At 37.2% G+C, this 16,895-nt stretch overlaps 2 protein-coding genes across 2 annotated transcripts; one reads left to right on the top strand and one right to left on the bottom strand.

Moving 5' to 3' along the window:
* Positions 1-1,156: 1,156 nt before the first annotated feature.
* Positions 1,157-3,232, top strand: LOC112169702 (protein ALP1-like). The gene is made up of 5 exons (XM_040508520.1): positions 1,157-1,624; positions 1,737-2,285; positions 2,397-2,453; positions 2,526-2,622; positions 2,724-3,232. Exons 1-5 carry the CDS (start codon positions 1,568-1,570, stop codon positions 3,230-3,232), a joined length of 1,269 nt encoding a protein of 422 aa, XP_040364454.1. The 5' UTR covers positions 1,157-1,567.
* Positions 3,233-4,379: 1,147 nt separating this feature from the next.
* Positions 4,380-12,272, bottom strand: LOC112172146 (protein S-acyltransferase 8). The gene is made up of 5 exons (XM_024309357.2): positions 11,895-12,272; positions 8,004-8,189; positions 6,914-7,246; positions 6,318-6,551; positions 4,380-5,194 (listed from the first exon to the last, which is right to left on the bottom strand). The coding sequence occupies exons 1-5, from the start codon at positions 11,931-11,933 to the stop codon at positions 4,688-4,690; spliced, it is 1,299 nt and encodes a 432-aa protein (XP_024165125.1). The 5' UTR covers positions 11,934-12,272; the 3' UTR covers positions 4,380-4,687.
* Between the last annotated feature and the right edge of the window lie 4,623 nt (positions 12,273-16,895).

Here is a 16,895-nt window from a genome sequence, read left to right as displayed (position 1 = left end):
CATGTTTAAAGAAAAGAAGAAAGAAAAAAAAAACCTTGCATACGTTTTGAAGTAATGCTTCTTACCAGAATGATTCCTTATCCCTAGTAGCCAAAATCATTGCTCTTAATATGAATAGATTCAAGCTGATGAAGGATACCAGCAACTCTTCTTTACTTTATTATTTTGTTGTGTCAGAAAGCAATTTAGGAGAGTATGAAAACAGGATATTGGTGCATGTTTATATTGATATACACACCTGATAGTTGTGCGTCTTGATAACAGAAGGGTTGTCATTTGGGGTCTAATATCTTTCTTGTTTCTTTGTGGAGCCATGTACCTTGGACTTCTAATTTTTTTTTTTCCAGTCTATACTTCCCTTATGTTTATATTGTTCTGAATTATAATGTTTTGATTGATAAAAGTTGCATGTATGATTACTTTTACTCAATCGTATAGATGGGAGATTCACAAGGGAATGGTAAAAGAAAAGATTACAAAACTTGGAATGCTGAAGAGAGCAATGTTTTGCTTCAACTTATGGTTGAAGGCGCCAAACTTGGATTGCATGATATTAATGGTGTGATAAGCAAACAAACAGTAGAGGCGAAGCTACTTCCTAAACTGAAGGAAAAACTTGGTTGTGAAATAAGTTTTAGTCATTACCAAAGTAGAGTGAAATGGTTTAAGAAACAATACACCAATTACTCTCAACTTATGCGTCATAGTTCTGGATTTGGGTGGGATCCGATCACAAAGAGATTCACTGCTGATGATGAAGTATGGGCAGATTATTTGAAGGTGAGCTTATTGCTTTTTCATTTTATTCTAATTTAGATTTATAGTTATTTCAAATGGTTATCATCATATTGACACGTGTATTTTTTTTTCCCTACTAGTCACATCCAACGCATGGGCACTTTCGGTCAGAAACTTTTCCAGACTATGAGGACTTGAAAATTGCAGTTGGAAATGGAACTGCAACTGGAATGGGCTCAATCAGTTTAGGTGATGATACAGATGCCTCTACATTTGGAGCGGAAGAAAACGGACCTTGGGGAATTGATGGATTAGTTTTTGATCGAAATACTAACATGTTCGTGCAAAGTGAAAATGAGTCATCACACCAAGAAAACTCGCCATCTCTTTCACAACAACCCTTCCAATGTACCAATGTAGATGCTCCACCACATAGCAGGACTCAAGGAAAACGGAGTAGGACTGACTATGAAAATAATAGCGGCTCAAAGGGGGCAACTAGTCAGGCTGAGGTTTTAGAAAACTTATCAAGTGGCATTGGTAAAATTGTCACAAGTTTTGATAAAATTTGTGGCTTAATGGAGAAGAGAGAATCAAGAGAGAGTGATCTTTTGGATGCTATGAACGAGACCCCAGGATTAACTGATGAGGCTTGCTTTATGGCTCTTGATTTGCTTAATACTAAAGCAAAGCAAGATTTCTTCTTGAAGATGACTCCTGAACAACGACATAATTGGATCACCTATAAACAAATGCAATAGGTGTGGGTCAATCTCCACTAGCGACACCTAATAAGCAATAGGCTATGTTCTATTATTAATTTTAAGTTATGGAGTTTGATTTTATTTTGTTTGAATTGCAGCTTGTTTTGAATGATTTTAAACTGGTATGTTATGAATTACAATTTGATTTTTTGTTTGAATATTTATGATTTTTGATTTGCTTTTGAATGAATGTTAATATGAATAGTGATATATTTTTTTTATAAATATGTTTAGGTGCTTTCTCTATTAGCAATGTCTGAAATGGACATGTATGGAGCTGATGAAGAGGAAGAGCAGTTTTACGAGGCTGTTAAGATATTATTAATGGCAATACAAGCAGTGATTTATGTGTTATACGAACTTGTGTTCAGCATACGTGGTGAACATATTAGACGTCCGCTGACTCGTCGACCAGTGACATCAAGTGGATACATATATATGCACAACATATTGGACAGAGACCCTCAAATCTTTAGAGATGTGTATAGAATGTATCCTGACGTGTTTCGAAAATTATGTAGCATCCTAAAAGCGAAAACACCTTTACGGGATACAAGACACATTTGTGTTGAAGAAATGCTTGCAACCTTTTTACTAGTTGTCGGCCAAAATAATCGATACAGTGAAGCTCGGCTGATATTTGAGCGATCTCATTTTGCTGTTAGCAGAAGTTTCAACAAAGTCTTGAAGGCCTTGAATACAATAGCACCACAGTTTATGGCTAAACCTGAATCCATACCACCTAACATAAGAGAAAGTACAAGGTTCTATCCTTACTTTAAGGTAAGCAATGCAACTTTTATGGATGGTTAATTATTTATTTCATTGTACAGTAATGAAGATATTATTTCATTTTTTCTTTTCAGCTATTGATATCTTTTTTCATTATTTTAGGATTGTGTCGGAGCTATAGATGGCACGCATATTCCTGCAACGGTAGTTGGACGTGAGGTAAGCAGATATCGAAATCGCCATGGGAAGATATCACAAAATGTATTAGCAGCTTGTAACTTTGATTTACAGTTCATATATGTGATTAGTGGATGGGAGGGTTCCGCTCATGATTCAAAAGTGTTGAATGATGCGATTTCTAGACGAAATGGACTCAAAGTGCCACCAGGTATAGTTTTACGTGCATAAAAAAAATTCAGAGTACTTATTACAATTTATGTCATATAACATATATATAACATACTAATTGCACATGTTTTTTATTATTAGGTAAATATTACTTAGGGGACTGCGGATTCCCAAATCGACGTCAGTTCCTAGCTCCATTTCGAGGTACTCGATATCACCTCAAAGATTTTGGTGGTGAAGGAAATCATCCTGTCAATGCAATTGAGTTATTCAATCTTCGCCATGCTTCCTTGAGGAACGTAATTGAGAGAATATTTGGAATATTTAAGTCGCGTTTCACAATCTTCAAATCAGCACCACCATTTTTATATAAGACACAAGCAGAACTAGTTTTGGCTTGTGCAGGACTGCACAATTTTCTTCGACAGGAATGTCGTTCAGATGAATTTCCTCCTGAACCAGAAGACGATCCGATAGACAATCACGAAGATAATTTTGAATGGGATGATTTTCAAACCCAAGATCAGCAAAGAGAGAATGCTAATGAATGGAGAATGAGTATTGCTACTCATATGTGGACAGATGCCCAACCAAATGCCAACAATGAAAACAATGACAATCAAGAAAGTGAAAATGAGGGAGAAGAATAAATCATATCATTATTTCAAAGACGTCTGCTTATTTGGCATGAAACTTCATCAATGTGTTTTTTTTTTCCTTCTCTTTTTTGGATATCTTTTGGTTTGGTTGATTATATTTGGAGGTTTTTCCTTTATTTTCTTATATGTTTGTTTCATGACATTATTTGAGCTTCTCTGATTCCTACGCTAATGGTGATTAGTTAACATAGCTATGGCATCGTATTTTATTCTCTGACTAATAAACTAGCTTGGTTTTTCTTTTTTATAAGTATTGTGAAATCTACATAAGTCATTCATATAAAGTCTGTAGATTTTTACAAATCAGTAAAAATCTGTGCTAAAAATCAATAAAAGTCAATGGTTTTTAAAAAATCAATAAAAGTCTATGAACTTTTTATAGAATCCATGGACTTTTGAAAAAGTCTATCATTTAAAAAAACTCCACACAAATCCAAATACAATACACCCCCCTTAGTGTGAGAATGGGTTCAACTAAGAGAAGTAAGGTGACTGGAGAGATTACTTGGAAACAATTTTTATGTTCCAAGGAAGGAAAAACATATGAGACTTATGAGAACTCAAGACAGCAACATTCATCGACCATGGAAGAAAGGAGGTGCGGAATAAAGCATATGGGTTGTAAGGCAAGGTTGAACATCGTCTTTAACAAGGCAAGCAAAAATTGGTGTGTAAGTGACTTCGAGGAGGCTCATACACATGAACTTACAACCCTAACTGGTCACGTAACTGACCATGTCACTGCCCATGTCACTGACCAAGTAACTGCCCATGTCACTGACCAAGTAACTGGTCACGTAACTGACCATGTAACTGACCAAGTAACTGCCCATGTAACTGACCAAGTAACTGCCCATGTCACTGACCAAGTAACTGGTCACGTAACTGACCATGTAATTGACCATGTCACTGACCAAGTAACTGACCATGAGACTAAACGGGATTGGATAATAGGTTAAAAAAAAATTTGTTTTAATGGTTTGCCGTTTTGTCCGTTTGATCAACTGAATTAAGATCCAACGGCTGGGATGGTTTTGTCCCGTTTTGTCCCTTTATTTTCGTCCCGCAGGTGAGCGGGCCTGATCTTAGACAAACAGAGAATCAGCATCAACGGGTAACGCAGGCGTATACAATGAAGTGGGTGAAAACGAAGAATATTATATGAAAAATGGCCACGACACTATCCCCTTCCTTCATTCCCAAAACAATTACAAGCACACCTTCCTATTCTATAGGAAATAAATGGAAACAAGCATCTCACAACAACAAAAAATAGAGTAATTTGCGTTTTACACCTAAAGGGAATACATTCAACTCCCTTGACATAATTTTAAATCTCTGGTCAATGGCATTTTCCTTCTCAACCCCAACCCTGGAAATGAACATCCAATACTCACAGATCACCTAATGCATGCCATCTCAAAGATCAATTACACAAACTACTCATCATTGACATGCATCGTTTGGATTGACATGACTTCTACTTTCAGTGACATTTTCATTAGGAAGGACGTCTGGTGCAATTTCCCAGCTCCCACTCCTCCTTCCCCAACTCGAGTGTCGAGCATCAGCTCGAATGGTGGGAGCGCGGTGATCTGAACCCAGAACAGAGTCTGCCTCCAAGGCATTATGCGGTCCATTGCTCCCTCTACTGCGTATGTCCTCGTCAATCTCTTCAATATTGCGACGCTGTGAGATCTTCAACAGATCTTCACCAATATCCAAATCATCCTCTACCTTTGAACGTGGATCCCCACCCGAATCATCTGGTTCCGCTTCCCGTGCGGTAGGCAAAGGGGGAGGCCTTTGCACCTCCTCTTCAACAAAAGCCCGGAAGTTATTTCGTGAGGGTTTTACTTCTGTGCAAAAAACTTCAAGAAAGTTATTTACACAACCACGGTTGTAAACATTCATCCTGTTGTCCGCTCTGTACCTGAAGTTTTCATATGTAGTCTGCAAAAAAAAATATAAAATGCCATTATTAGTGTCAAAATGAGTGGTATACCGTATACCAAGGAAAAGGGTCAAATTGAACTATTAAAATTGTTAACCAAGGGCTCATTATACTTTTCACACCTAAGATAGCTACTTAAAGTAACCATAGACGCCCCATAAGTAAATGGTATTGCCAGGTTCCTGACTGTCCTGTTCATTTTCTACACGTTTACGAGATTCGAGTGGGGGAAGCAAATACCTTCAGCCATTGCCCCCACATGGAGTGATATCAACCAAGCACAAATCCATGTTATTCGCTAAAATGCGCACACTTTGTGGAAAGGTATTATGTAGCTATCACATTTAGTACATATTGCATTTAGTCAAACTGAACTGTACATTTGCATTGCATAACAAGGGAGTGGATTTGTTCTCTGGGTGTCATACAATTTGCAGGAGATATGGAGAACCTCCACCAAACACACCATAAATTCACTGCAGGCCTGCTTTACATAACTTCAATCATATCCAAAATGCCTACACTTTTTAGTAGAATGGTATTATTTAGCTATCTGAATAATACACTAAAACTTGACCTGTTTAGATGAAGGGAGTGATTTGTTTTCCGGATGTTGTACAATTTGTACAAGAAGCTGGGGTGCACCTCCACCAAAAGCACAACCCAGACTTACATGTGTGCTTTTGCATGCTTGCAATCACACGAACCATCACACAAAGACTAAAATCTAACACCTCAACATCCACATAGCAACGCCAAAGAAACAACAGAAAGGAAAAGACAAATAATGCTAGTGTCTTTTTCTGATCCATCAGATGGTATGTACTCCAACTATCTGTCCTCACTACTGGTAAGTGCAGTAACATGTGTAGTTACTTAAACAATAATTATGTGATAACAAATTCTATCCTTGTCAATTTCATCAAGAGCATGCGAGACACTTAAGGAATTAGTACTACCACTTCGGTCAAGGCCCTGATATTTCATTTACCATTTTACTAGAACTAGATCTGAAGTCCCACCCTTTCTCACATATGATGAAAGTCATGAAACAAATCCAACTAGAGTAATATAGAAAGCAATTCATGCTAAACCAACAAATATACCAAGAAGATGTCTGACCTGATTGGTACCTATAAGGTACAGATGGAAGCCAGTTAGTCCACCAACAAACCAAAGAGAAATGAAACAATAGGCCATTAGTATCACTGACACAGGAGATTCTTTCATTGCCTTCCAAACTGTCCCATTATGATCATCCATCAAAACCTTGATGTATAGAGCGGATATTGAGAACACGTATGTGCAGAGAAGAGTTGCGGAAGAGACGAACATAAAGAAGTAACGATAGTTGCACTGCATACATACCAGGAAATTAGATTTCTAGTTCAAACTTAGATTTCTAATACAAATGCCTACTTAAGAGAGGAAGCAAGAATAAGCATAAACAAGAATACAATGAATTATTCTGAAATTCCAGAGCAGTACTAATGGGTAATACAAATCACACAACCAAAATATTGCAAGTTTAGGTACCTGGCCAATACATACCAGGAAATTAGATTTCTAGTACAAACTTAGATTTCTAATACAAATGCCTACTTAAGAGAGGAAGCAAGAATAAGCACAAACAAGAATACAATAATTATTCTGAAATTCCAGAACAGTACTAATGGGTAATACAAATCACACAACCAGAATATTGCAAGTTTAGGTACCTGGCCAATGCATTGCCCCACCCAAGGGCAGTGGTGATCAAAGCGCTCCACACAATTGTTGCAGATAGAACAATGGGAACAACGAGGAGGCCGATATAGCATACAAGTGTCACAATACTTCACTTTTACAGGATGCCCATTGACCATCACTTCTTTAGTTCTAGGGAATTGAAGGCTTGGAGTTTGTCTTCCACCGACATTACCACCCCCTGGTCTTCCAGCAACATCAATAGACACAGAAGAGTCATACCGGAAATCTTCCTCGGGTGGATGTGAATTTCGTGGAATAATCCCAGGGTCCCGGGCTGAAGTAAGAAAAAGAAGCACCAACACCTATCAAGATCAACTAAAGAATTAATTTATGCCAAAATCTAGGAGAACGGTAAAGAAAGAACAGCAGTGAAAACAAACACTCAGAAAACAGATACAATATGAATAAGAAAGCTAATCAAAAACCATATAAAAAATAAAAAGACACAAAAATTGATTACACAGTTCAAAGGCTGATGAAACCATAGTCAGAAAGGGAATGCTTAGTCCCAACTTCAATTATAATAAATTACATTACAAAAATTATGACTTTGAACCAATGCCTTATAATCAATGGAGAAAGAAGAATTCATCTAGCATGGCCTTAACTAGCAGGATATGAATTATTTTGTACAAACTGAGTGTCCTTTATAAGAAAGTCAAACAGGGCATAGATAGTATTCATAATTTCCTATAAAATAAAATAAAAAAATAAAAACTTATTTGTTCGATACAGTTTTGAATATAAAAAAGCTATAACAATGAAAAACGATCACCTGACATGAACTTTACACACCACTACAACACCAACTATCACATACCACATATTCACTAATAGTGCTCAATACAAGATTCCAATTGAAATTTCGGAGAACTATTTACGGACAAATGGAAGACAACACAGAGATACTCCACAAACAGTCTAACATTCTACTGCAAGGCGCTTAACATTTTACAAATGGTGGACTTGTCAAGCACATGATCTTTTACTGTTTATATTTGAAATTATAAGACATCATAAAGGTGACTCCAAATAATTATAAAGGCCAAGGGGACATACGTATATAGTAAATACAATCGCTACCACCAGAATGGCGTATCCTGCATTATACGATGGAAATTCATGCCGAAGATGCCACGCGACAAATACACAAAAGATGATAACTGGAGCAATGATCAACAGCAATGTGACAAGCAGTGACCTGGCATCTGGCCCAAATATCAACCTTCCGCCAAGGATGAACTTCTGCAAAGGACAGATAGGAAGGAAGGTAAATATAAAATCAACATCACAAAAGAGAAAGATAATCATATATCTATAATGAAGTTAGACTTCAACAACTACAGTAGAAAAATTCAGGATATATCCAAGCTCGTTGTGTCAAGCAGACCTCTGTACAATTTGTTTTATCATATCATTCAAATGCAAACCATCAAGCTATATTAGAAATAAAAACACTGTATTTTTGCACAGCTGAAGTCAGTTATACCACATCATAAATATGTAAACTAAGAAGCCCGTCAACACATTCAAGCACAAGTAAAACTATTGGTTACAATGCACTTCTACACATGGGTCTTTCAACCAGACAACTCAACCAAAATCAGTCATACACCGAGTAGATTTAGCTTGTAAAATAACAAAAGTTACTGAAACATTGGGATCTATCATAAATCAAAAGTGCGCAAATCAGAAAGCAGATGAGAGTTTATTGTCATAGCAAGTATTACAAATCGTCAAATTGTCAAATGCCCATTCACCGACACAATTATTTGCTCTTAACCACTTTTGCAGTTTAAACCATATGTCAATATGGACATTACAATCGAAAAAGAAGAAAAAACAAACGATGGCGCCTCTACCCATCCTCCCAAAAGCCATCCCAATCTTGTACCGCAAGCATTGTCACACACAATAACAAAATGTGGTCTCTTTGAGGACCACAGCTCCACTCAACCATGCCTCATTTCCAACTACTGTCAGCACCCTCAAAGCTTAACAACCATCATTCTGCCTTTCTCCAATAACCATATATTTAAAACTCAGCCCCTTTGGCCCCATTAGATCTATTCATAAGAACCCTCATACATTCTACCAGGCCTCAAATATACTTCTTCTTCCAAAGCATGAGTTTCCTATATCTAAAAGCTACCATATCACGTCCGTAGGCAGGAAGGGTAGCCACCATTTGTATTTTCTTATTTTAGGTTTCCCATGTAACACCTTACCATAATGGTTCTTTAACCATAATTTTGAAACTCAGCCCTTTGGCCCCATTAGATCCATTCATAAGAACCCTCATTCATTCTACGAGACCTCAAATATACTTCTTCTTAAACCCAAAGCAAGAGTTTCCTAAATCTAAAAGCTACCATATCACGTCCATAGGTAGGAAGGATAGCCACCATTTGTTTTTCTTATTTCAGGTTTCCCATGTAACGCCTTACCATAATGGTTCTTTATTTATTTTGTTTCAATTACAACGCCTCCCACTTGTATCTCCTTTCTCTCTTTTTACTCTTAGAATAGAATCACTCGGCATATACCATAAGAGCACTGCCTAGTATCCAGCACCAAAATTCTAAATAACTTCATGTGATCATGGCAAATCACATGCATATTACAAATACCCTAAAAGCTACCATATCACGTCCGTAGGCAGGAAGGATAGCCACCATTTGTATTTTCTTATTTTAGGTTTTCCATGTAACACCTTACCATAATGGTTCTTTAACCATAATTTTAAAACTCAGCCCCTTTGGCCCATTAGATCCATTCATAAGAACCCTCATTCATTCTACCAGGCCTCAATTATACTTCTTCTTAAACCCAAAGCACGAGTTTCCTAAATCTAAAAGCTACCATATCACGTCCGTAGGTAGGAAGGATAGCCACCATTTGAATTTTCTTATTTTAGGTTTCCCATGTAACGCCTTACCATAATGGTTCTTTATTTATTTTGTTTTGATAAAAACGTCTCCCACTTGTCTCTCCTTTCTCTCTTTTTACTCTTAGAATAGAATCACTCGGTCCATACCAAAAAGCACTGCCTAGTATCCAGCACTAATTTATAAATAACTTCATGCGATCATGGCAAATCACATGAATATTACAAATACCCTCATCAACATAGTAGAACACCAAAAACTACTGCCAGAGAAAAGCACCCATCTTTTTGCAAGTAAGTCCAGTAGAAGGGTATGCGAGTGGTGCAAAAGCTCAAACATTTTAAACTCATTTCTACTGTCATATTTATTCAAAAGAAAGTTCACCCACAAAAAAAAAAAAAAACACTACAAATGACCAATAATTAGACCTGACTGTCTGAATCATAATCCTCGGTGTTTTTTCCACCAAAATATAGTTCTAATATCTAATAACAAATACCAAAGTTGTGAAACTGAAAAATGTTTGTTCAAGTTAGCCACCCAATGCGTTAGATTTGAAAGAGTTACCATATGACACTGAATATGATATCAAATAGCAGGTCACTTCAACTAAAAGAAAATATTTAGAAATAAAATAAGGGATTCTAGCCTCTGCTCTTTGACTAGCTAAATTAGAATGTGTACGTAAGCCAAGTTCCTTTCTTCTCTGAAAAGAACCAAAGAAATGTATGTTTAACCTCAAAGCTTTATCACTCCATTAATGAAAGTAACTGTTGAAGTCAAGGCATCCAACCCAAAACCATCTGGCAATGGATGGAGGAGCCTGAGATCTTAAATATGGTGATGCCAGACTACACAAAACCAACTTGAAATGGGTGGAGCGGCCTAATAACTTGTATATTGTGACACAAGGCTTCAATACCGGATGTGGGATATATACTCTAAAAAATAGCTAACCTAAGGGTTGGTCAAGCCATGCTAGAAGGTTCTATATTTTAATTTGTTAGCATATTCACTACCAACAATACAATGCAACAGTTATTTCGAGAAGTGATATATATGCATATATGATCATAAACTAGGATAATAAAACACATTACACAATTTAGAGCAATAACAAACTAACAGAAGTCTGAATGGATAGCTGGCCAGCAAAAGTCTTACAAAATTATCAGGTACCTAAATGCATACAAGATAACCAAAACTTATCCATTGTACCCTAAGCCTTAACACAGCTCTCTCCAACTACATCAGACCATGTATTCTCAGCCATGTAAAGCAGTCTAGGTCTTGCTTTTGGTATCCAATTGCCTATGACCGCATACTCCATCAATTTATGCAGTTACATCATTCTCACTACTTAAATATGAATCTTGAAAGAACCACTTCACACTCGGCCAAATTCTAACCTACTTCACATTGGAAACACTCCATAACAAAAATATGCTGCACAACACAATCTACCCCCACAAGATTTGATCATCAGAAGATGAAAGACACAATTCTGATAACCCATCACATCACTCTCACGCTTCATCATAAAGTCCTCACGCACACCCACACGCAAGCCTTCACCCATCATCCCACATTGCAAACACAAAAGTTTAGTACTTAGAACTCCAGACAACACAGTACTGAACCCCATTAAGCCTAAGCCAACTATTCAATCCGCAAAGACTCCACATTTCCTTTTTCTACTGCTTCCCTCCATTTCCTCAGCACCCAACAGTTACAAAAGCATAAAACTAACCACAGGAAACAAACAAACCATGCCCATAAGAGTGTAAGCAGCCAAGAAACAAACAAACAAACAGACCCAGAAACCAATACCACTCAAACTCCATGAACTTCCCCAAAGTTCAAAACTTCCTTGTAATCCACAATATCCAACCAAGCAGAAACTCAACGTAAACTTCAAAAAAAAAAAAAAACCTAATTTCACCCAATTCCCCACTGTACCCTAAACAAAACCACTTAAATCCACAAAACCCCACTAATATCCAAATGAAATTCCAGTATAAGATCCAAATTTGAGCCCTAAGAGAGAAAAACAGAGGCTTACATTACTTCCTTTCCAGACTTGGTAGACGCGCTTTGCCATGGTTTGCGAAGACTAGCTAGGCGGGAACAGAGTCGAAGATTTGGAACTTTTGGGCGTTCATCGCATTACACCCCTCTCCCCCCCCCCCTAAAAACCCAAAAAAATCAAAAACGGAAACCCACCACCTCCACTCTCCCAGATTGAAATTCCACGTTGGCTGGCTCTGATGGAACAGCAAAATTGATTGAAAGAGGAGAAATTGAAAATGGTGAGAGAGAGAGAGAGAGAGAGAGAGAGAGAGAGGTGAGGAGGAGGAGGATGATCTGTGAAGATGGCTGGCGGTTTGAAATTTCGGAAATTTGGGGGAGTGTGGTTTTCTGGGTGTTGGAATAAAAACCTTCTAGAATCGGATATATAGGGAACAAAAAATATATATATATATATATATATATATATAACCGAAATTTGAATTGAATAAATAAACGAAAACGAACTGTTTTTGTTTTTTTCAAATTTTTGATCCGATGAGTTATTTGACTCAAAACGTTTTTAGGTTTTTCTCTTTTTGTTCATTTAACAAGTTTTCAAAAAAAAAAAAATGTAACCGCAAAAACGACGAAATTTTTAGGTAAATTACTAATCCGCCCCTCAATCAGTTTAAACTTTAAATCTCTTTTTCTGTTGAGGTCAAACTTTTTCAAGATGAGCTGCCATGTCAGCAACTCATGGTGGGCCCCAGGTCGGAATGGGTTGGGGGTTAGTTTAAGTTTAATAAGTGAGAGATTATCCTGTTTTTGTTTTTTTGTGTTTTGGTTAAGCTTTTGTGGACGTTGTAAATGACTCTGGTTGTGAGTTGTGACCAGATAGGAACAAACTGATTGAGAATATTTTGTTTTCTTTTCACTTTTTTTTCTTTGACCTTCCTTTATTTTATTTTTTTGATGACATTTGATGACAAAAAGAGAAGTATGTGACCAGCCGTTCCATACTTTCATATTAGATTCTCTAGTGTCAAATTAGATTTTTTTTTTTTTTTGGCGAATGTGTCAAATTAGATTATTCCACAAAGAATTAATTTTGTTTCTTTTAATATGAAAGTAAGGGCCTTTCCGTCATAATGCAATTTTTTTTGTCAAAAGGTATTATATGTTTCTCATTTTCTTTTTTTAGGCTTCACTCTGCACATTTTATGATGCTGATGAGAAATGAACTCATAACTTTATTCCAACTAGGGCTGGGCACGGGTCGGGTCCAACAATAATTTCACTGGGCCCGGGACCGGCCCGTTTTTCATTGGGCCCCGGACCGGCCCGTTTTGACACAAACAAGGACCGGCCCGGGACCGGCCCGTTTCATTTCGGGCCGGGCTTGCGGGCTTTCGGGCCCAAAAACCTGTATTTTACTATTTTTATATCTACTTTGCTATATATCCAAATTTCATTCATATCACAACCTGGTGAAGATTTGAATCAAAACACAATATCAAGATCCAAAGTTCAAGCTGCAAATTCGAATATCCAGAATACATAATATCCAAATTCAAGTACTCATCAAGAACAATTAAAGGTACAATTGAAATACAAAGTGTCCAAATTTAAATACGAAGTCCAAATTCAAGTACAAATATGCAATGAAATAGAAAGTCCTAATTAAAATACAGCTTCCTTCCACAGCAGCTAGTCGCCGTTTAAACCCAACGTCGAAATGATTCTTCTAGCTTACAGAGGAATGAGTGGAAGGGAAGCCGCCAGCGGTTTCAAACTCTTTCCCATACAGAATTACATTAGTTAAAGGCTTGGACAGCTGCCCAATTGCCGCACAAACACCAGCTGCAACCAAAACCCATATAAAAAGTAAAAAAACACAGAGATGACCACAGTCTTGAACTTGCAAGTCTTTATGCTCCAATAAAACAGAGAGTTTTAGCAAACTACATCAATACATGATTATTAAATCCAGTAGCTGATCAAGTTTAAAAATAACAATAAAAATAAAAAAGACAATTTTTACAAGTAATGATTTGTAGTCAACTTCGTCATACATTTGTTCACAATTCACACATTTTGATTTCCTAATTCAAATAGAGACTTGGTGAGCCATATATTGAACATTATAAGTCACAGATAGAAACTAGCAAGAAGGGCGAGCAAAGAAACCATATCCAATTCCACCAAGACTATTCAAATGCAGAGTTTATGGCCTGTCTAAATGATTTTGGGGTTAATTAAACTTATGAATATGTCAACTGGGTTTCTTCGAATTGAAATGTAGATATCTAACATTGAGTAAGAAACAAAAACTGAGCCTTTATAAAATCGAAATCTAAACGCTGAGCTCCTTGTTTACTCTTGACATATATGGAACCCCAAACTCAAATCCTAAGCACCACCTGCAATTTCAGCAAAATAAAGTTTATACATATAGCTCCAAAGAAGTCAAATTCTCATAATCCAATCGTTTGCTCACCAATTACTCAATTAAAAACCCTAAAATCACTTCAAATCCAAACTACCCCACAAATTGACCACAGAACCCTCTAATTCAAGCCTTCAATGCACAAACTACCTTCCCTTGACAATTAAACTGAAACCCAGTCCTTCAATTTCACAAAAACAATAATTGAGGAAGTGATTGGAGTACCTTAAGTGGTCGATGGCCCAGAGCAGTCTCTTTCTTTCTTAAATCTTAACGGAAAGAGGAGCTCGATTGGATACCTAACCGATTAAAACCCAATTTGATACTTGCAAAATTAGATTGGGATCACAGCAGAAATACTCCACAGACTGAATCACAGTCCCCTTGGCACCAAACACAAACCCAGCGAACCGCCTGCAAATCAATAACAAATTTAAAACTTGACAAACGAAAACACAGTAAGAACACAGAGAGATTGAAAGGGGGAGAGAGATACAGAGATACAAAGAGAAAGAGAAAGAAACTGAACAAAGAGAAAGAAACTCACAGCGTGATGTGAAGAGAGAGAGAGCAGTCTCGGCGTCTCGCGGTGCAGGTGAAGTGAGGGAGAGAGCAGTCTCGGCGTTGGCGGATATGGCGGCCTCTCTCGGTTCAGATAGGGTTTGGGAAGAAGGACCGAAGGAGGCGGCCTCTCTAAGTCTCTAGGTTCAGATCGGGTTTGGGAAGAATTGAAGAAATGAAGGCTGCTGAGACTGATTAGTCGTTTAGGAGCTTAGGTATTTTAGTGAGGAATATATTTCAGTGCGTCTGATACTATGGTAAGATTTTGAGCCCTATATTTGACCAATAATATATGGACATCTGTCTATTTTAACTAAAACGGGCCTGACGGGTTTTTTCAACTTTGAAAGTGAAGGCCCGGCCCGAACCGTAACTTTGAAATTGAAGGCCCGGCCCGAACCGTTTTGCTTAAAAAAAAATAGGGCCCGGCCCGAACGGGTCGGGCTTTGACAGGCCGGTCCGGGTTTGCGGGTTTTCGGGCTTAAACGCCCAGCCCTAATTCCAACTAACTAACAAAATAATGGCTCATTGACAGGATCTACATGTTTTAGAAAAAAAAAATCTGGAGGTGCTCAGTTTAACCATTCGACAATGAAGAAGAGCAAACTAACAACTCAAACTCTTAACAAAAGGCGATTTATGGAGCTCCAAATAAACTCTTTGTTAGTAGTTTTGAAGCAGCATAACTATCTAGGCAGTACAAGTTGTTGAATATAGACTTAGGTCGAGAGGTGTTGGGCTCTTCAAGCTTATCTTTAGTGGAAGGTGAAGCATCGAACTCTAAGTTTACTTTTCTTTCTTGTTTTTTCTAGTTCAACGGTTCAAACAAAATGTTGATTAAACTGGTTAGACCAACTATAGCGATAATAAGAGTAAGGAAACTCATTATTGTGAACCAAACAACAAGAAAACAAGGAGAGACAATTAGTCAACAAAGATGACCTTGTACGAATTGTTTCACAATATTACCGAAATATTTTGTTAAATTTTATTTATAGTTGTATTACATTAATTGTCTTCCCGCTAAAAGAAGACAAGCACAAAGAAGACAATTAATGTAAATAAAACATAAAGACCTGCTCACCTAAGAGACAGTTTTTAAGGGACTGTGAGGGACAAGTGAATCTGACGGCTGAAAATAAATGCACAGTTTTAAATTGTTATAATTTCTACTTTTATATTTAATACATGTGGTTGAGATTCACTTATCCCTCACAGTCCCTTAGGTGAGCAAGCCTAATAAAACATATGCGGGATTTGATTTTTGAAATTTGATGTGACCTTCAACTTATTACTGGTTATGATTTTTTTTTTTTAACCCAATGTAGATTAGGTGTTAGGTGATAATAATTCCTCTACAGCAATCTGAGAGGGATGTCAAGCACTCACACATCCAGAGAAGGACCGCTACATCCAAGATCTCATTGCACGTCCCTCGTTAGACAATTTATTAAATAAAAGAAAAAAGTACAAATGAAAGGGAGAATGGAACTAGGTCAAACAGCTAGATATCACCAAAAAAAAAAAAAATCCCTTGGGAAAATTGCAAACAGAGACGCACCAATCACAACGCCAAAAACTGCTTTAGCAAAAGAGCACGGTGCGATGTTAATAGATTACCCGACTCAGACTACCACAATCTTTCAACAATGCATTGCTTCCCAGAGACCAGCGTGAAACCCTTTAAAATAGAAATTCCGATCCTCGACCAATCTTGAACATTATAAAAATAGATTTGGCCAAGCATACACTTGAAAATTATAGAAAGCAAGCATTGTATAAAAGAGAAAATAAGTTGCAGACACACCAATCACCATCTCCTTACACTGCTTTAGCAGAAGAGCACGGTGCAATATTAGTTCCTTAACCCAAGACTACCACAATCGTTCAATATGAAGCATTGCGTCTAAGAGGCCAACGTGGGACCCTTTAAAATAGAAATCCCTTGACCAATTAATCTTGAACTTTTAAAAAATATATTTTGGCCAAACATACACTTGAAAACTATAAAATAAATAAATAAAAGTTTGTAGAAAAGAGGAAATA

The sequence above is a fragment of the Rosa chinensis genome, chromosome 6 (assembly GCF_002994745.2).
Source record: "Rosa chinensis cultivar Old Blush chromosome 6, RchiOBHm-V2, whole genome shotgun sequence".
Taxonomy (NCBI): Eukaryota; Viridiplantae; Streptophyta; class Magnoliopsida; order Rosales; family Rosaceae; genus Rosa; species Rosa chinensis.
This window is presented reverse-complemented; position numbering and strand designations above follow the sequence as displayed.